General features: G+C 39.4%; 3 protein-coding genes across 6 annotated transcripts in view; 2 read left to right on the top strand and 1 right to left on the bottom strand.

Annotated features, from left to right (window-relative positions):
• Positions 1-2,098, top strand: part of pdia5 (protein disulfide isomerase family A, member 5) — a 78,838-nt gene extending 76,740 nt beyond the window's left edge. For both annotated transcript variants that reach the window (XM_061791693.1, XM_061791694.1), the window contains one exon: positions 145-2,098. In XM_061791693.1, coding sequence (XP_061647677.1) covers positions 145-225 — 81 coding nt within the window. In that variant the 3' untranslated portion in view covers positions 226-2,098. The remainder of the gene's footprint in view (positions 1-144) is intronic.
• A 1,284-nt stretch (positions 2,099-3,382) lies between these two features.
• Positions 3,383-14,671, top strand: sec22a (SEC22 homolog A, vesicle trafficking protein). 3 transcript variants are annotated; one of them, XR_009791041.1, is made up of 8 exons: positions 3,383-3,531; positions 5,571-5,781; positions 7,287-7,450; positions 7,926-8,108; positions 8,194-8,312; positions 11,091-11,156; positions 11,905-13,028; positions 14,442-14,671. XR_009791041.1 is itself a non-coding variant. In XM_061791734.1 (7 exons), the coding sequence occupies exons 2-7, from the start codon at positions 5,600-5,602 to the stop codon at positions 12,103-12,105; spliced, it is 915 nt and encodes a 304-aa protein (XP_061647718.1). In that variant the 5' UTR covers positions 3,383-3,531; positions 5,571-5,599; the 3' UTR covers positions 12,106-14,671. The 3 variants fall into 3 exon arrangements, 2 of the variants coding, with proteins under 2 accessions (XP_061647718.1, XP_061647719.1); XM_061791734.1 differs by having other exon boundaries at positions 11,905-14,671; XM_061791735.1 differs by lacking the exon at positions 11,091-11,156 and having other exon boundaries at positions 11,905-14,671.
• adcy5 (adenylate cyclase 5) overlaps positions 13,926-20,262 on the bottom strand; it is a 56,767-nt gene continuing 50,430 nt past the window's right edge. Inside the window, exons 16-22 of the mRNA XM_061791733.1 lie at positions 19,402-19,580; positions 18,998-19,018; positions 18,772-18,904; positions 17,563-17,826; positions 16,905-17,109; positions 16,697-16,821; positions 13,926-14,788 (exon numbers count right to left, since the gene is read on the bottom strand). Coding sequence (XP_061647717.1) covers positions 14,657-14,788; positions 16,697-16,821; positions 16,905-17,109; positions 17,563-17,826; positions 18,772-18,904; positions 18,998-19,018; positions 19,402-19,580 — 1,059 coding nt within the window. The 3' untranslated portion in view covers positions 13,926-14,656. The remainder of the gene's footprint in view (positions 14,789-16,696; positions 16,822-16,904; positions 17,110-17,562; positions 17,827-18,771; positions 18,905-18,997; positions 19,019-19,401; positions 19,581-20,262) is intronic.

A 20,262-nucleotide genomic window follows, 5' to 3' on the forward strand; every position in this document is an offset into this window, starting at 1 on the left:
GAAGATATCTGGGATAGGCTCCAGCTGCCCGCGACCCTAGTGAGGATATGCGGTTAAGACAATGGATGGATTAGAAAATATGGTAAAAGCATACATATGAATAAGCTTGTGTAAAATCTGACCACCTCCACCTGCTCGTTCCAGGAAGCAGGCTTCATCGGCTTCATGCGCAGCCTGCGAGGCCGTGATCAGGAGAAAGTCATCATGAGGAAGGAGGAGCTCTGATGAAGATGAACCCCCCAATCCACCTTGAACCCTCTTCAAGGGCCCCATCAGCACTGACACTGGGGACAAAAATGACCTCAAATATTTTTTATACCACATTGATTACGTTTTTTTTTACATTTTTTTTATTTTTGGGGCGGACATAGTACACTAAACTGGCTCGGACGGACACTGTGACTGATTTTGTGACAAGCTACGTGCTAATCTATGCAATCCCCATGATGGCGCTCAGGGGGTCCCAGCAGACTTCCTGTAAAGAACCGTCCACCATCTTGTTTTTGGCTGCTCCGTCAACATGTGACGCCACAGTTAGCGTAGCGACGTGTCGTGACGTCAATCCAGGCCAAAGGGTTACTTTTTGTCTTCAAATGGTGGCCTTAAAATATTAAGTTAAAGCAGAGGCCTGGTGTCTTTTGCTTGTTTTTCTTCCGCCCTTCAGTTTGACAACAACGCCATATGTGGGTATCATCCAACATTTTGTCAATATTTTTTTCTGCTCCCATTTCCAAATGTGACAATGAAAATGAAAATCCAATTTTTGTAACTTTTTTTTTTTTTTTCTTCTTTCTCCTTTGACCCCGGATTGCAAAGACTTTTGCCGATGGACACAAAATGTGACTGTGACAACAAAGAAACAAAATTGCATCAGCCACCATATTTCGTCCACCCATTTCCAAATATCACAATGAAAAACTTGTATTTCCAATATTGGCAATTCTTTTAATCAAGTCAAATTGCAAAGAAAATCGATTGTAGTTCTAGAACACACTACATACCAAAAAAAAAAAAAAAATCGTGAGATACGAGGTGTGACTGTAAAGAAACGAGACAGTTTCATCTTCTGTATTTAGATATTTCATCCAACCATTTCCAAATATGACAAAAAAATATGTATTTCCAATTCTGCGCCTATTTATAAAGAAACGATAGTCTTAGTCTTTAGTCTTTCTAGATACAAAAAAAACCCCACAAAATTCAAGATATGAGGTATGACAAAGATACAAGACTATGACCAATATTTTTTATCTGCCGATTTCAAAATATAACAATTTCTTTTGAGTGTGCAATGAAATTTAATAAAGAAAATCTGTGATTTTTTTTTTTGCACGCAAAAAAAACCTCACAAAATTTCATGATGGTAGGTGTGACGAAGAAACGAGACTGTGGCCAATATTTTTCGTCTACCAAAATGAAAATGTCAAATTTTTTAAAGTAAAATTAGAATTAATAAACATGTTTTTTATTTTCTAGATGCAAACAAGCAAAAACAAAAAAAATAAACATTTCGAGATGCAAAATGCGATAATAAAGAAACAAGACTTGCCCAATTTTTTTGTCTGCCTATTTCAAAATATGCCAGTGAAAATTAACATTAAAAAAAAAGTTTTTAAATTTTGGAGACACAAGGTGCGATGATGAAGAAACAAGACATTATTCCTTTTTCGGTATTTCATACAATTTTCAAATGTTCCAAGCTGTAGCAAAACCTTTCGTGTTAAGAATTTGGTTTCCAGTGTGGTAAATTTAAAGTTCTCAGGGATCGCAAGACACATTTAAAGGGAGCTAGTTTGTTGACTTTTTTGTTCACCAAATAAAACAAAAAAAAAGAGAGAGAGAGAAAACAAGACATAATCACACCTTGGCGTATCGTGGTGTCGTTACTGGAGCATTCCGAGCGGGAGCGTCTGGTGAAATCATTCCAGTTCGTTGGGAGAATAGGAAGAGTCTCAGTCTTATCCCAAAGTCTGTGTGTGTTTGTGTTTGCGTGTTACACTTAAAGCCAAGAAGTCATTGTTGCCTTTGTTCAATCAGCTGTACACTATCACCCTCTACTGTGCAAATAATAATGAATAAAATCATACTTTTTCCTAAACGCCTTTGCTTGATTTTCAAGTCATTTGCAAACGTAATTGTTTCACGAACATTTGTGCTCACAAATGCTATGGGTGTCCACAGCAAGGCCCTTAAAAAAAGGCTATACTTTTTAAATATGAAAATGTTCATAGCATCTATAAAACTATTGGGCTATTAGCCTAATGTAGCCATTTTGTGAGCACTATTGTGTTTTAATGGTAAAACGTGACATTACATGGGATACTAGACTGTTTAAGCATGAATATATCATTTTAATAGCAAGATAGAACCTTTTAAGACAAGTTAATGCTTTTTGTGGCGAATAGTAACAAAATGTAACATTTTCATACCTAATGTAGCATTTTTGTGAGCAAATATTCTTTTAGTGACAAAATATGTTTACATTGAAAACTAAGCAAAAATATTCAGATTCAGAAAACAATTCTAATTGTAACTTAAAATATTTTAAGGCAAACTATATATATATATATATATATATATATATATATATATATATATATATATATATATATATATATATATATAACTATAATGCTCATTGTGGCCAAATTGTGTTTTTGTAGTGAAATGTAACATTTCAATGGCATAATGTAGCATTCTTTGTGAGCAAATATAGTAATTTATGGCAAAATATGACATTTACATGGCCGGAAAACTAGACTATTTAAGCTAAAATATTCACATTCATAAAAATTTGAATGGCAAGCTATAACCTTTTAAGACAAACTATCATGCTTTATGTGGTAAGGTATTGTTTTTAAGGCAAAATAATTTTTTTTCCTGGGATAGTATTACTTTTAACAGCAAAGTACAACCTTTTGAAGCAGATTATGAAGCTTTCTTTGTGGAATGCAACATTTTATAGCCGACTATAAGAGTTTGGTTTCAAATATAGTGTTGTGTTTTAATGGTAAAATTTGACATTTACAAGGGAAACTAAACTAGACAAAGCGAAAATGCCAACATATAACCCTTTAAGGCATATTTACAATGTTTTGTTTTTTTAATCAAATAGTGTTTTGTGGCAAAATGTAACATTTCCATAGCATAATATAGCGGGTTTTTTTAATTTTATTTTTTTTACCAAAATCGTATTTTAAAGGCAAACTCCCATTTTCATGGAAAAATAGCAATTACAACGCCAACATATTATCTTTATCAGCATAATATAATTGTATTTGTGACCAAATATCGTATTAGAATACATTGTTCTCAGGGGAAATGTGTTTGCGAGATGCCAATGACAGATGTTCTTACTTTTCCCACAATGCTTTGCGAATGAGCCACGTCCGCGTCGCACCAGTCAAACCAGATACATCATCGGCAAGCAGCGCTTGGACTCAACGTGGGAATAATGTGTTGTCACTATTTCGCACGTTGACCTACTCCAAACGACTCAGACATATCCGCGATGCTGATTCATCTCTTCAGGTATCCAAACACAACGGAACCTCTCCATGAACTTGTTTGTTTCCTATCAGAGGAAGCTTTGCTTTCTTCGCATTTCCGTAGCATGCTAACGTTAGCCACACGGAAGAAGCATTGGCCGAGCTGCTAGTAGCTGCTAGGTGGCTAACTAAACCGTCAGAGGCGTCACTAATAACGAATATTAGTGTCATTAAATATCCTATTTTGAAGTTTAAACTACCATATTTTCAACAAGCCTAACTGTTAATGAGTGTCCATTTTGTTCTAACATGCTAACCAGCCTATATGCTAACTTTTCAGCGGTTTGTATGTGTTTCTCTCGACTATTGCTTGCTGTCTGTTTAGTTTAGAGTACTTTTTATGTTTATCGATTAAATGCAGAGTAAAGGTTGTAACTGTTCCAGTGTAGTCGCGTGTGTTGGTAGTCGTTTGGAGGCTGCTTGGCGTTCGGGAGTGGAGCTGTCCATGGTTTTAACGTCACGTCCGTGGAGCATTTTTGCCCCGGGCTTCTTGTGTGTTTGAATGTTAGTTTTTGAACTTTACTCACGAAACATTGTCATATTGATCAGCTGCATAGTAATATGTTTGGGTATGTGTGTATATATATATATATATACATATATATATATATATATATGCATATGCATATGTATGTATATATATATATATATATATGCATATATATATATATATGCATATGCATATATATATATATGCATATATATATATATATGCATATGCATATATATATATGTGTGTATATATATATATATATATATATGCATATGCATATATATATGTGTATATATATATATATATGCATATGCATATATATATGTGTATATATATATATATATGCATATGCATATATATCTATGTGTATATATATATATATATGCATATGCATATATATATGTATATATATATATATATGCATATATATATGTATATATATATATATATGCATATATATATGTATATATATATATATATGCATATATATATATATATATATATATATATGCATATATATATATATATATATATATATATATATGCATATATATATATATATATATATATATATGCATATATATATATATATATATATATATATATGCATATATATATATATATATATATATATATGCATATATATATATATATATATGCATATATATATATATATATATATATATATGCATATATATATATATATATATATATATATGTGTATATATATATATATATATATATATGCATATGCATATATATATATGTATATATATATATATGCATATGCATATATATATATGTATATATATATATGCATATGCATATATATATATGTATATATATATATATATATATATATATATATATATATATATATATATATATGTATATGTATATATATACATTGTATTGTTTTAATTTTCTCCTCTGAGTGGCACTTTTTATTTCATTTTTTTTCTGTGGCATAGCTTTGATTCCCCACAACATTTAATTTTTTGAAATTTCCTTCTCTGCTTAGCTTTAGCCCCCCCCCACACACACACACATTTTAATATTTTCCTGTATTTTACGGTTTTCTTCTGTGTAGCATAGCTCTGATTGCCCCCATGATTATATGATTGAACTTTTTTCTCTGCAGCAATTTTTTTTTTGGTACTATTTTAATCTCCGTGTAGCATTGCTTCTTGATTTCCCCACCCCATTTAGTTTTTATTTTATTGATATTTCTAATGGTTTTACTGTTTTTCCCTTTTCTTTGTGTTGTAATTATTTAAAAAAATCGTTTTTTCTGGCACTTATGAGATTTGCACCAAATTTAAATTGCCTCAAAGATATCAGTATTAGCCCACTGTTACCATCCTCAATTAATGTCTTTTTTTTGGCTTAATAAACTCATCGTTCAGCAACAGCTTTAATATTTTTACATTTATTATAAATGTATTTTTTTATGTCTATTTTTAAAATGTGACCACATGGTCTGCTTCCCTTGAAGTATATCTTAATTTTTTTCACCCCCCTGGATGTAGGACGCCTGTGTCTGGATTGTGTCGCTGAGATGTCAAGTGTGCTGTTTGCCTCTGTGGTGCGCGTGGGCGATGGCCTGCCGCTGTCGGCGTCCACCGACTACGAGCACGACCGAGAGCTGCATGACACCAGGAAACACCTGAAAGCTCTCTCCAAGAAGCTCCCGCATTTCCCTGACAGATGCACCTTTGCGAGCGGACCCTACAACGTCAAGTACGCACTGGAACCTTTGATGCATTCAGGATAGAGATGAACTGTTATGTTTTTCAGGGCTGACACTGATTATTAGTGCAAACCCAATTCCAGTGAAGTTGGGATGTTGTGTAAAAACGTAAATAAAAACAGAATGATTTGCAAATACTTTTTAACCTATATTCTATTGAATATACTAAAAAGACAAGATATTTAATATTCAACCTGATGAAAGTAAGTTTTTGTTTTGTTTGTTTGTTTGTTTTTGCTAATAATCTCTCATTTAGAATTTGATGTCTGCAACACATTCCAAAAAAGATGGGAGCAAAGCAACGAAAGACTGGGAAAGTTGAGGAATGTTAAAAGAACAAAAAAAAAAAAACACCTGCTTGGACCATTCCACATGACAACATTCATCCAATAAATAGAAATAAAGACTAAAAAATAACAGCAATTTTAAAATGTAGTTTTAAATCTAGTAAAAGTAATGGCTTCTGCTTTAAAAATAGTGACAAATCCTAAATGCTTGCGAGTACATACATATTTTTTATTTCATTCACATTTGGCAGGCTTTAAGGCATTTTTTTAGTCATTAACCTTTTTTTAGTAGGTTAATGACTATCCCTATGTGCCAAATGTTTAATATTTAAATGCAATTTTTGTGAACAGTCTGACTGATTTATATATATATTTTTTCCAAGATATTTTATGTATTGCTCTACATTTAAATGCCAATGTTCGATGTTCTATAGAATTGAAAGTTAATTGTTCTTAAAAAGGGTGTACTTGAATTTTTATGCTCTATAATGTCATTGTATCACCAGCATAAAAAAAAACCTCAAATTTGTTATCGTAACAGGCTTAAACATAATTTATTGAGAGAGCAAGAGCAATGGAAAACACAAAAATATTGTACAAATAAAAATCTGCAATGTAGCGGGACCGCGAAACAACAACAGTCCTATAGCAGAGGATTGCTGTATCTGTACTCAGTGATGATAGGTTTCAGAGACTCATTGTTCTAAGGCTGAGACATGTGCATGCTGGGACTCACAATCTCAAGTGTAAAATGATCCATGCTGATACGGATATACATGAAAAGGCCAAATATCGGCACCGCTAATCGGTCAGTTCAGGATTCCTCAGAAATGTCATAACTCCCACTTAAATGCACTGAAAGATGGTATTGTGTCATAAAGTGTTGAGAAATGATGGAATGTATTCTCAAACACGAGTTTATTGTGCTCGTCAGACATGTTTTGGATTAGAAAACTATGAGTTCCGATTTTATTGAATGCAGCATAAGAGTCAAACAGAGTTCACTATTTTGTGAACACATTTGGAAATGTATTTGGATGCTTTTTAATAACAACTGTCTCTCTGTGTTTATGTCTCTTTCTCGCTCTCTCTATTTCTCTCCATCTATTTTTTATCTCTCGATCTCCTCCCTCTATCACCCTCTCACTTAATCTATCGTTCTATCTCGATCTGTCTTTCTGTATCTCTGTCTGTGTGTGCGTGTGTAGTTTCACGAGCGCTCTGGGCGTGTGTTACATGATGGTGTGTTTGTCGAGTTATCCTAGTGTGTTAGCTTTCTGCTTCCTGGACGAACTGCAGAAGGAATTCCTCGTCACCTACGACAGCAAACGCGTTGCAGCCGCCGTCAGGCCTTACTCCTTCATACAGTTCGGTGAGGGTGCACGCTTCGTCACTTTCAGTTTATGTGTGTATGTTTGTTTATGTGCGTATGTGTTTGCACGTGACATAATGTGTGGCTGTGTGTAATTATCTGTGTGTGTGTGTTGCGTATGTCCCTGCATGTATGTATGTGTGTGTGTTTGTGTGCATGTTTGTTTTGTGTGTCTGTTGTATGTGTTTGTCTGCATTGATTTGTGTGCATGTGTATGCATGCCTTGGCCTCTTAGGGGCAGTGTGGTGGTGTGCATGCATGGAGATAATGCACATTAAGATAAAAAGTAGAAAGTACTTCTTGAGCTGTTTTTTTTCCCGCAGATTAGGGAGTATATATGGATGTGAGTATTACTGTCTGTCTGTCTTTTTGTGTTTTTCCGTATGTGTGTGTGTACATGTGCTGTGTAAGTGGTATTGTGTGTGTGTTCTGTAGGTATTGTGTCACTCTGACAATGTGTTGTTTCCGTGTTCAGACGTTGTGATCCAGCGTACGAAGCATCGCTACAACAGCCCACGCTCTCTGTCAACCAAGATCAACATGGCCGACATGCAGACAGAGCTCAAGCTGCGTCCTCCCTACCGGCTGACCCCCGACGACCTCCAGGCTGCTAACGGCTTCTCGCCCTCGCGCTCGTCCGCCAAGTACAAGGGCATCGGTCGGTACCACGCGCTCCACGGATCGTGATATAAGGATCAGCATACAAGACGTGCTTTTGAGTCTTTCTTGTTGTTGTCCTCCAGCTCCCAGTCAGACTTTGGAGCCTGTGACGCTTCCTGGCGCCGTGTCGTGCGTCCTCAGCGTGCTCTGCGGTGGACTCAACCTGCTGCGTGGTGTCCACGCCATCGAGAGCGTCCTGCAGGTGACATTCACAACATATTGTTTGGGACATATAGGGAGGTACATTTGGTGGATAGGTAATTTGTAGTTGTAGAAAAGATAAGTTGTAGCCACTAGGAGTACTGTTTATTTGTTCACAATACAAGCAACTTTTGCACCAAATGTCTTGATAAAAGCGGTGCAGAAGTGACTGGTACATGTCAGCGTCAGAAGCTGGTGCTGGGTGCTGGGTGCAACACAACCATTTGGACCAATCAAAAGTTTGAGAAGGATTTGTGCGGGCCCAACCTCAACCTCATTGGTTCATTTGGATTCCGGTCACCGAGCAATAGGGATGAGTACCTTTCACATTTGAACCGGACGGTACCAATTCCCGGCACCCGGCAATCGATTTAGGTTTCTTTTGTGTGTGTTTATGTGGTAATAAATAATTCCTCCAATAATAACATCGCAAAACCTTTCAATTTAACAGATACTTTCAAGATATAAACTTTGACAAATATAACAAAAAACATCCTAAGTTTAAAACAAATGAGTAAAAGAGGATGGAGTAAAAATAAAGGGAAAATATTTGACAAATAATAAAGTATTAAAAGATACAAAGTGTAAACGTATTTGCAATGAAGTAGGGCTGTAGCTATCGAATATTTTAGTCGTAGTAGTAGTTTAGTAGCCTACAAAAAATTTTGGAGTATTCGGATAAATTCGATTTTTAAATTTCTTTTTAATTTTGAATGTAATTTAATTCATTTTTTAAATTTTTGCTTGGTTAAAGAGCAATTATGAATACACAAAAATAATCAGCAAACAATTGGTTTTCTTATTGAGATAACCGTTTTTTCCCCTTACATTCACATTGAACAGCAAACTGTATTTTCTTGTCTCATAATGTTTTCAGTGAGGAAATTTCAAACAAATATAGAAAAAGTTTAAACTTGTACTTCTTGTAAGTATAAAAAAAAAAAACATAAGCCACTAAAAAGGCATAAAGTCTTTGTGTTCTGCACCTTCACTTGAGTAGCTAGCATTTTAGCATGTAACATAATACAATATAGGTTCATGGATGTGTGTTTGAATTTATAGATCAGCTGACTAAACTCAAATAAAGACACCTCTAGAGGAAGCACAATTATATACAAATTACACAACGGCATAACATGAACCAATACTTTAATAGTATAATGCGTAGCTTGAAACAACGTGAAACAATCTTAATTGTTGGCTGATTACGGCTGCAGGGGTCATGTATTGCCATGAAACGCATGGCCAAGCTAGTCGCACCAAATGATTACTCAAACATCGAAACAAGTGTGCCATTTCTAAAGCACGCTTCTTCACAGGCTCCAAACAGATGAACTCTAACCACATTATGATTGTATAAACGCGCACAGTTGAGCACCGTGATCATTGAAAAATTTAGCGCAAACACTAACAGCAATCATATACCTCCAAAAGTATTGGAACGGCAAGGTCAATTCCTTTGTTTTTGTCGTATACTAACATTTGGGTTTCAGATCAGAGACAAAAATTCTGAATTCCAGTTGCATTCTTCATTTGAAATGCTTTTCCAGGCCTTTATTGCAGCCTCTTTCTGTTCTTGTTGGTTTCTGGTGGTTTCTCCCTTCAGTCTCCTCTTCAGGAAGTAAAATGCATGCTCTATTTGGTTAAGGTTCGGTGATTGACTTGCCCAGTGTAAGACCTTCCACTTTTTCCCCCTGATGAAGTCTTTTGTTGTGTTGGCAGTGTGTTTTGGGTCATTGTCTTGTTGCATGATGAAGCTTCTCCTGATTAGTTTGAATGCAGTAAACTGTAAACTCTGTAACTCTGTAAACTCCCAGACAAAAGGGTTTTTTATACTTCAGAATTCATTTTGTTGCTGCCATCATGAGTTACATCATCAATAAAGACTAGTGAGCCCGTTCCAGAAGCAGCCATGCAAGCCCAAGCCATGACATTACCTCCACCATGCTTCACAGATGAGCTTGTGTTTTGGATCGTAATCAGATCCTTTCTTTCTCCATACTCTGGCCTTTCCATCACTTTGGTAGAGGTTAATCTTGGTCTCATCAGTCCATAAAACTTTGTTCCAAAAGTTATGTACTCTGTACGTCTTTGCAAAATCCAATCTGTCCTTCCGATTCTTTTTGCTGAGTGGTTTTGCATCTTGTGGTATGGCCTGTATATTTCTTCTCTCGGCATCTTCTTCGAACAGTGGATTGTGATACCTTCACCCCTGCCGTGTGGAGGTTGGCAAACCATTTTGTATCGCAATTTACATAAAAATCCATCAAGACAATGATCAAAAACACAACAAAGGACTTCATCGGGGGTGAGAAAGTGGAAGGTCTTACACTGGCCAAGTCAATCGCCGGACCTTAACCCAATAGAGTATGCATTTTACTTTTTTTAGGAGACTAAAAGGAGAAACCCCCAGAAACAAACAAGAACTGAAAGAGGCTGCAGTAAAGGCCTGGAAAAGCATTTGCTGACTAGTGTCTTGATGAACCAGTTTGGTTGAGATTCAGTCCTCCAAATCCTTCTCAAAGAAGCTCTTTTGATCAGTCCAAATGGTCATGTCTTGCACCCAGCGCCCGCTCCCAACGCTTACAAGTACCAATCACTTCTGCACTGCTTTTACCCAGATATTTTGGTGCAAAAGTCCCTTGTCTTGTTATCCAGCAAACGGTACTCCTAGTGGCCGATTTCAACAACTAGTTACTTTTGCACCGATTGACCACCATGTTGCTCTTCCTGTCACGTCACATGGCCTGTGACATCACATCCTGTCATGTCCTGGCAGAATGAGGATGAGGACTTCAGCTATGTGATTGCCTTCTTCCTGGGCACGGCTGCCTGCCTCTACCAGGTGGGATCCTGTGCTAATATGCCAACGCGTAGGGTTGCACGATTATTACCCAAAAATATTCTACTTTAGCAAGGGCTAACTGAGTAAATATACTATTACAAAGTGCAATCACGAAAATGGAAGCGAATATAGTCAAGGTGTAGAAGGCAATAACGTGGCTGTGAGCACCGACTTTTCGTTTGAAAATCACCGTTGTCAATATAGTGAATTGTCAAGGATGGTACGTCTCCGTTGTTCTGCTTGACCGTTGGTTAGTCGTGTATGGTCACAAACTGCAAAAAACAGTTGTGATTTCCCTCTCTACTTACTCAGTACTCGGTTTTTTCATTTCGGTCAGGCCAGTCGAAAAGTTGAACTCCATCCAGCTGCTACAACGATTGTTAATAGTGTCTTACCATGACACGCTGCCTCTCTGCCAACGTGCTGAGAGGTCCAGCTTCAAAATAAAAGCTTCATATATTACTACATTGGACATCAATGCTATTTTAAGCTTTTATTTTGAAGTTGGCCACGGAGCGCGGTACCGGCCCTTAATGGAGCCTTAACCATATGTTGGCTGACTAGGTTGCGGGCACTGCTACAAATGAAGCACTTTTCATAATGTAGCGCTGCCCGCATTTTAAATGTAAAAAATTGCCAACGATCAGGCTCATTTAATCGTGGCAGACAAAATCGCAATCACGATTAAAATTCGATTAATAGTGCAGCCCTACTAACACACTAATGCGATTGTTCCCGTTTGTCGTAGTGCTTCCTGTTTGCATACTTCTCGGTGTGGCGGAACGTCAAGTCGTTCCTGGCCCTGGGCCTGGTATGCGTGTGCAACATGTACTTGTTCCAGTTGAGGAACGTGTGGCAGATCTTGTTCCACGTGGCCGTCGCCGCCTGCATGACGTTGCACACACACCTCAGGCGGCCCCTGGGCAAGGCGCCCGACTACAACGTCTGAGCGGACCCTGAACGCACTGCTAGAGAGGTCTTAAATCACTGAACGCAAGATGTCACTGACTGCATGTGACCACCCTGAATGCAACACGAGAGCGACTAGCAGGACGGCTGACGACTGCGTGGTCCTGTACAGGGTCACCATGACGACCCTTGGTCTCACTACCATCATGTCTGACGACATTGAACGCACCGTGAAGACACTGACCACACAAGAGCAACTATGACGACGTCTGAAAACATCACAAAAACGACACCACCAGCATGAGAACTACGACCACAGCATCCAATAATCCTGAATTTATCTGACCACCCTGTAAGCAATGCGAAATTATGTCTGGCCCCGCCCCCCACCCCCCGGCCAAGGCAACATGCGAGCAGGACCTGACCGCCTTGAACACAACACACTAGTGGCTACCGTGATGTTTGACGACCACGAACGGGGCGCAAAAGCGACGACGCTCGCGTCTGACCACTATGAATGCAAAACAAGAGCGTCTGATAACCCTGAACACGTCTGGCCTCCTCGAACTTGCCACAAGTGCAACTACGACAACTGACAAGCCTGAACACGACTCAAGAGTTGACTACGTCTGACCCTAAATACAACTTACCCTGAACACAGTATGAGAGCAACTGCGATGATGTCTGACGACCCTGAACGCTCCACAAAATCTATGACGAAGGCATCTAATATAAATCTGACTGCAAAACTCTGCTAATTGTCCTCCGAGTACCCTGAACACTGCATGAAAGCGACAAGGACCCCTGACAACCACAATACCTGACATCTGATGACCCTGAATCCAACTAGAGTGGGACTACAACACCCGATGACCCCGAAACACGACATGCCAGTGACATTGTCTTAGGACGCTGGACTCAGCTCACCGGTCACTGCTATGGCTGACGACCAACAACACACAGGTGACTCTCACGACCTGAATACAATGCAAGAGTGTGACTAGAACGCCTAATGACCCTGAATGCAACACTCCAGCTGGCTGGTCGTCGTAAACCAAAAATGACCTTAAAAATCAACTTTTTATGAGAATCAGAAATAGGGGTTGTGTTTTTATTTTATTTTTTTTCCCTAGCTATGCAAAGCTGGCCAATGCTTATTTCTCACTGAGGCGCTTTATTTATTTACAGACTTGTGCTCACATTGAAATTGCATTAGTTAATAGTTGTTTTGTTTTTTTGGGGGGGGCGGGGCGGTTGACTGGTCAGCACATCTGCCTTACACTTCTGAGGACCTGGGTTCAAATCCGGCCTCACCTGTGTGGAGTTTGCATGTTCTTTGCTTGCCTGCGTGGGTTTCTCCTATGTCCCCAAAACATGCATGGTAGGTTAATTGAAGACACTAAATTGACCGTAGGTGGGAATGCGAATGGTTGTTTGTTTCTATGTGCCCTGCGATTGGCTGGCGACCAGTTCAGGGTTTACCCTGCCTCCCGTCCGAAGATAGATGGGATAGGCTCCAGCACGCCCGCGACCCTAGTGAGGAGAAGGGGTGGGATTTTGAGGGATTATGTTAAGCATCCAGTGAGAGCTCACAAAAAGCCTACCATCAACATATCGTTATGTGTGATGTCATTACACACATTAGGCACACCACCTATTGAGTTGCAGGAATAGTTAAAGAGGCATTGTTGCTTTATTAGTGTGAAGTGTTAAACGGAGGGGTTTGGGGGTGGAGTTTCGTAATTACGAGATACGTCAAGTTTTAAGTGTGTAGGTTAAAAATGCATTGTCAGCCTTTTTGAACCAACCATAATAATCTGCTGCCATCTGTTGGTAAAAAAAAAAAAGGGAACGCAGTCCTCAAATGTGACACTTGGCCCAGTTTATTACTTTTGTCAGCCATTCATTGAAAGAACAATCAAACATCTCTTTTTATTACGGTATATGCTGTGTCATAGACAGTCATATTATTCGCATTGTGGACCGCCGCATTTCTCTGATTTTACTCTACTAGGTCTGCCCCATCTGAAAAATACTCCAAAATAACTCATCCAGTTGAAGTGAGCTACAAATCAAGGTTGATTGTGTAACATGTTGTATTTAAAAAGAAAAAAAAAGTAACAGAACCAGCTGTAGTGATTAATACCTTTAGTGGAAAGTGATTGAGTGAAAAGGCCTCATTGGACATTCATGGGTCGTGAGGGTGCGCCAAGCGTTCTTCGGGCTGTCACATTGTAAGTGATAATGTGTAAATAATGTAATATAATCTGTTTTTGTACAAAATATAGAATTTGACTTTCCCAAGTCAAGATAGAAAATGTCCAAAAGTTATAAAAACATCTTTGTTGACATCTTTTTTTCCTTTCATGTGGACAGCATAAGGAACAGGAAGCGGCTGCTCACGATGCGTTTAAGAGCTCAGAAGACGTCGGACTTAGGCCCGTTTGAAATGTCTGCGAGCTATGATGGGCTTCTTTGGTGTCAACTTCTCTCGATCCTTGAGAGTTCAAAATAAGTGGGGGGGAAAAAACCATTCAACTTCCTGTCAGGCCAGCGTGGCCCCTTCTGGGTCCAGGAAAAAAAAAAGTGCGTTAGCTGCTGCCGGAGGGTCCACTGTTGAGGAAGTAGGTCATCATGTCGCCTTTGCCCTTCACAGTCACCACGCCTCGGTACTCCAGCGAGTAATTGTAGGCGTTCAGAACCTGGTACAAGTCGGCCGTCACCTGAGAGAACAACAGTCCAGTGAGCAAGACTTCAAACCTACCATGTTTTGGCATTATTCAGTTCTTATCACAGTATATGTCAAATATCCATGTTAACTGGGAGGGCTGGCAGTGATTAAAACAAAAACATAAAAATAAAAAAAGATGTGGTGTATTGGGGAGTAAAAGTTCTCTAAATGACATTTGGGTGTGTTTTTTATTTTCTTTTTTTTTAAACAATTGGGTCTGAACGTAGAAAAGATCTTAAGATGTGATATGTTCAGGTGCGTCGCCCCAAAAAAACATTTAAAGATGTGATGCATTATGAGTCGTAAAAGCCATCTTATTTTTAAACAACTGAGCATGAATGAATCTTAAATGTCTTTTCCACAACTGCCTGTTTTGCCTCAATTAAAATAAACACCCCAAATGTTTTGTTTGTTTTTACTTTTAAGAACTGCATTTGTGATGTGTTAAGGTGCAGTAGTATAAAAGGTACAAGAGAACAGTCTTTTTTACCACTGTGCCTGAAGGCGTCAAAAAAGCTCGTGATGCATTCAGGCTTAGTTGTAAAAAGTGTGTTCTCTATGTCCCAGCGCATATATTACATGTAGCCTCTTATTTACAATTGCGTCTCAAGAGAGCAAAAAAAAAAAAAAGTGCATTTTAGATGTGACGTGTTCAAATGTTCTCGAGATACAATGCGATTAGACAATAACGTAAAACTGAAAAAAAAGGACGTGTCTGAAAGGATTACAAATGCAATAAATCAAGATCTGATGTGTTTGGGTACAGTTGTAAAAAAGACCACTAAACACAACACATTTAGGTGCGTCTGAATGAGTTACATCATGAGTATCATTTTTCCAACTGCACTTGAAAGGAGCACAAAACAATGCTGGAGTTAGAAGGATTTTATTTTTTAATAATAATTGGGTTTTAGGGCATAGCTACACGTCACATTTGAACTCGTTTTCCTCATCAAGGAAGAAAATGTGGCCCCTGAGTATAAAAGAAAATAATTTGTTGTTTAAAATTATTCTTATTTATTTATTTCTTTTTTACATCATCTGAGGAAAACTAACCCTTAAGCCCCAAATTAGTGCCAGGCCTGCTCTATTAGTTCATAACAACAAAAGCACATCCTTCATTATGACGTAGGTAATGCATGCTATGCCCCTTATATGCGATTCTCCAACCTTTATTACTATGTTTTGAAGGACATGCGTGATTTGCAGTGCGCGACCAACCGGGCTAGCGCGGGTAAAGCATAGGGCATTCACTAAATAGAAGAAATAACAAACTGACAAGTACAGCGGGATATTAGAGAGAGCTGAATGGCTTAATCAACATTGTGTCAGCGCCTCGAGCAGTGGCTTGTGTGAAAATGACTTTTTTTTTTTTTAAAGAAAAAAAGTTTGGGTTTATAGCTTTAAGTAAAGGTACTGACAGTCAAAAATCAACTCTGGTAAAAGTACTGAAGCCACAGTACACACTTATAAATGTACTTAAGTAAAAAGCAAACCAACATTTTTCAACCCAATAATAAAATACTGTACATAGCGTGAGTCTTTTTATCTCACATGATTGATTGGCATGCTTCTCTGCGGGGACTGACTGAAACTAGTTGAAAATAAGCAAAGTATGGCTGTTTTTACAGTGAATAAGAATAGTAAATGTGTTGGAAATATAGGTTAATGCTCAAACATGACAATTTACTGCCAGCAAGCCAGACTTCAACAAGCTAGTTTTCTAAAAACTAACGTGGTTCATTTATCGCAGGCACTTTTTGGGAAAAAAAAGATGCAAAAAAAAAAAATATTCTGACCCATGAAAGGTTATTTCCAATTTGGAGTTCCCTTGTTGTGATTGTACGACCGGACGCAGCACAATGTGCAGGCAATAAATAAAGTGCGTTTTTGTACGCACCTGTATCTTCTCAGGCACGCCGGTGCTGTCCATGCGGCTCGCCACGTTGACCGTGTTGCCCCAAATGTCGTACTGAGGCTTGCGGGCGCCGATCACGCCGGCCACCACAGGGCCCATGTTCAGACCTGACATGACGGACGCACAAGAAGATAATGTAGTACCGTTCAGGAGAGTACGCGTGTCCCGTCGTCGTCGTCGCGCTCCTCACCGATCTTCATCTTGAAGTTGTTGAAGGAGTGCTCGTTGATGTGCTTCATCTGCTCCATGAGGCGCATGGCGTAGTCTGCCAGCGCGCGGACGTGCGACCGGCCCGTCTTGTCGTAGGTGCCCGCGTTCAGGCCCGACGCCGCCATGTACGTCGAGCCGATCGTCTTGATCTTCTCTAGCTGCCGGAAGTTGTCCTCGCTGATGATCTGCAAGCGCCAACACATCTGCGTCAACACGCCGACGCTTACCAGCTTCATTTGTAACACTGAAATCAATTTTCCCCGTTGAAATGAATGGAAATGCCGTCAATCCGGTAAAATACAAATGACAGCTCACTTGAGTTTCCAAACACCAGCTTTGTTCAAGTTTGGCATACCTTACATCGCTGTCATACAGTACATTGCACTCTCACATGAACACAACAGTCAAATTATGTTCAATTGCTCATTTATTTGGGTGTCACGGATTCAAATTGTAAACACGGCGGCCAAAGCGGGTACAGTCTAAAACGCTTAATCTAAGTGTAAAAAAGCTTAATGTCAGAAAACTAACAATCATCACCAAAAATCTATGTGGATCTATGTTCCAGAAGGTGCGGCGTGTTCGGGCGCAGTCGTAACAAAAGCCGTCGCACGGGGGCGTTTTTTTGTTCGCGTCACCTCATCAAAGTCTGCGATGATCTCGTTGAGCAGCCTGAGGCACTCGACGCCCTCGTTGTTGCCTTCGAGCTCCACGTAGAACTCGGAGAAGTTGCTGATGGAGGCAAACATGACGGCGACGCACTCGCACGATTGGTAGTAGAGCTCGTCGTTGCGGCGCTCCCGCTGCAAAAAGTGCGCCGCCACGTCCTTGGGCAGGATGTTGTGCAGCAGGCGGCGGTTGTATGCCTGCAGCTCCTCCATCTCCTCCTTCTCCTCCGTCGCCTGCACGCACACCAACCACAACCCAATGCGTCACATCCGCACGTCGTCTTTCAGGTAAAGTGGCTTTCATTCAGATCTTTTTTTTTTTGCCACTGAACCTGAACCCATCACATCCAGAGTGTCTTTTTTTCCAACCGTGCCTCAATCCATCACATCCAGTGTCTACGGTTGTTAAATAAAGTTCAGTTACAATTATTTTTTTTAAAAACTCAAAATAGGATGCCTTCAGGTACAGTCGTAAAATTTGTGGGGGGAAAAAAAAAAAAAAAAAAACATACCTGAATGCATCAGCTAGTGATTGGCGTCTTTAATTATTTTTTTTACCACTGTTCCTGAATGCAACACAGCTAAAGTGTATTTTTTTTTTTTTTTTTTTAACAGTTGCACCAATATGCGTCACATCTTCAGATCTTCTGTACTATATATGAGAACATCTTTTTTGGGGGAGTGAACCTGAACACATTGCATCCACGGAGTGTCTTTTTTTTTTTACAACTGCGCCTCAATGCATCACATTTAGCGTATTTAGTTGTAAGACATTTTGGAGATGCAATGCATTCAGGTACAGTCGAAAAAAAAAAAAAAAGTTGAGATGTGATGCCTTCAGGTACAGACGTATAATCAGTGTAGTTATACAAAAAAACGCAATACAAACAGGACATACGCATGAATGCGTCATCAAGTCTTGTTTTTACTGAGCCTGATCGCATCACATAAAGGCTGTTTTAGAGCTGCATCAAGAATTTCTTTTTTTTAAAACTCAATCTGAATACAAAGCATCACAAATTGTTTTTCCACGACTGTATCCGAAGGCATCACATTTAGTCTATTTACAAGTGTATCTGATCGTCTTGGTAACGATTGTACCCCAACGCACGGCATCCAGAGAATGTGTTTCGTACAAGTGCGCCCGAAGGCGTCGCATTTCCATTCGGGCGAGCTGACCTGCAGCTTCCACAGGAAGTCCAGTCTGGCCGTGGACTCCACCTGCTGGGCGTGCAGGTAGAGCGCCAGCACAAACACGGTGATGACCACGGGCGTCACGATCTTCAGGGGCACCTTGGACTCAACCACGCAGCTACAGAACGCACACGCACAAACGTGGACACACGCAGACAAGGTTTTAAAGGTTTTGTCTCGGCAAAAGAAGCCGTCGACGTGTTGCTCTCACCTGGTTCCGTTCAGGTGCTCGCTGTGAGGGATGACGAAGAAGAAAAGGAGTCAGACCTTCATCTACACACCAAATCTACAGACACACGCAGGCTGTGCTGCCAATCACTCCCTAGCCGCTATATTGTCTGAAATTGTGAATACATTCATTCGTGCTAATATCGGCCTTTGCAAATTCACTTAGTCACCCATTTCATTTAAAAAAAAAATGTAAAAAATGTAGTGCTATGGCGTCATCTTGTGGCGTTGAGACACTATGTTGAAGTGAGTTGAGGGGCTTCATTTAGAAAATAAAATGCGAACCACTACTCAATTTGCGAATCGCTACGTGGGGATTTTAAATGTCATTTTAAGTACTAATATAAAAACTAACTGTGTAAGGCGACGCGTGGAGCGAGAACTCACGCAGCGGCGTTGGCCACGACGAGGAGGTCGCGGTTGTCGAGGAGCGCGGCGTGCGGCAGCTCAACGAGCGCCAGGTACAGCAGCTCCATGGCCAGCATGAGCACCAGCTTGCCCAGGCTGTGAGCCTGCAGGAACACCGAGCACGCCAGCAGGCTCAGCACCATGCACCACGAAAAGTACTGAGGGGAGAGACAAACGCGCTTTGACCGCTGCCCGTCAACGCATCACCTTCGGCGGCGTCTTCTTTTACCACCACACATCCAGGAAGTTTATCACAGCAACAGTACATCATTTCTACAACTGTGCCTGAACGCTTCACATTAGCGATACTGTTTTTCATAACTGTACTTGAACGCGTCTGTCAAGTGAACATCAACAACATTTTCACAAGTGAACTTGAACGCCTTATGTCACAAAACATTTTTTTTTTTAAACAGTGTCATATTTATGGAACATCACATCTATAGTGCATCATTTTTACGATTGCACCTGCACACATCACATCTATTTTACAACTGAACATTCAGATTTGTTTTTTGTTTTTTACAGCTGCACTTCAATGCACAGAATGGCTTCGTGCACATGAACACATCGCAACTAGAGAACATTATTTTACACCTGAACATTTCACATCAAGAAAATGTTTTTTTGTTTGTTTGTTTACAACTTCAATTGAGTGTGTCATATATAGAGAATGGCTTTTTTACAACTGCACTTGAACTCGTTGCCTGTAAAGAAAGGTTTTTTTTTACCACCATAACTGAATTCATCGCATCGCAAATACATCATTTCTGTGACTGTTCCTAAATGCTTCACATGAAGGAAATGTTTTTTAGAACTTCACTTGAACACATTTTCCTC

This window comes from Phyllopteryx taeniolatus, chromosome 12 (assembly GCF_024500385.1).
Source record: "Phyllopteryx taeniolatus isolate TA_2022b chromosome 12, UOR_Ptae_1.2, whole genome shotgun sequence".
Classification (NCBI taxonomy): Eukaryota; Metazoa; Chordata; class Actinopteri; order Syngnathiformes; family Syngnathidae; genus Phyllopteryx; species Phyllopteryx taeniolatus.

Bases quoted from the DNA above. Each gene is read 5' to 3' on its own strand.
- sec22a (XM_061791734.1), top strand. From the start codon at position 5,600: ATGTCAAGTGTGCTGTTTGCCTCTGTGGTGCGCGTGGGCGATGGCCTG. The intron at 7,451-7,925 runs GTGAGGGTGCAC...TTCCGTGTTCAG, and splicing joins TTACTCCTTCATACAGTTCG to ACGTTGTGATCCAGCGTACG. The intron at 8,109-8,193 runs GTCGGTACCACG...GTTGTCCTCCAG, and splicing joins CGCCAAGTACAAGGGCATCG to CTCCCAGTCAGACTTTGGAG.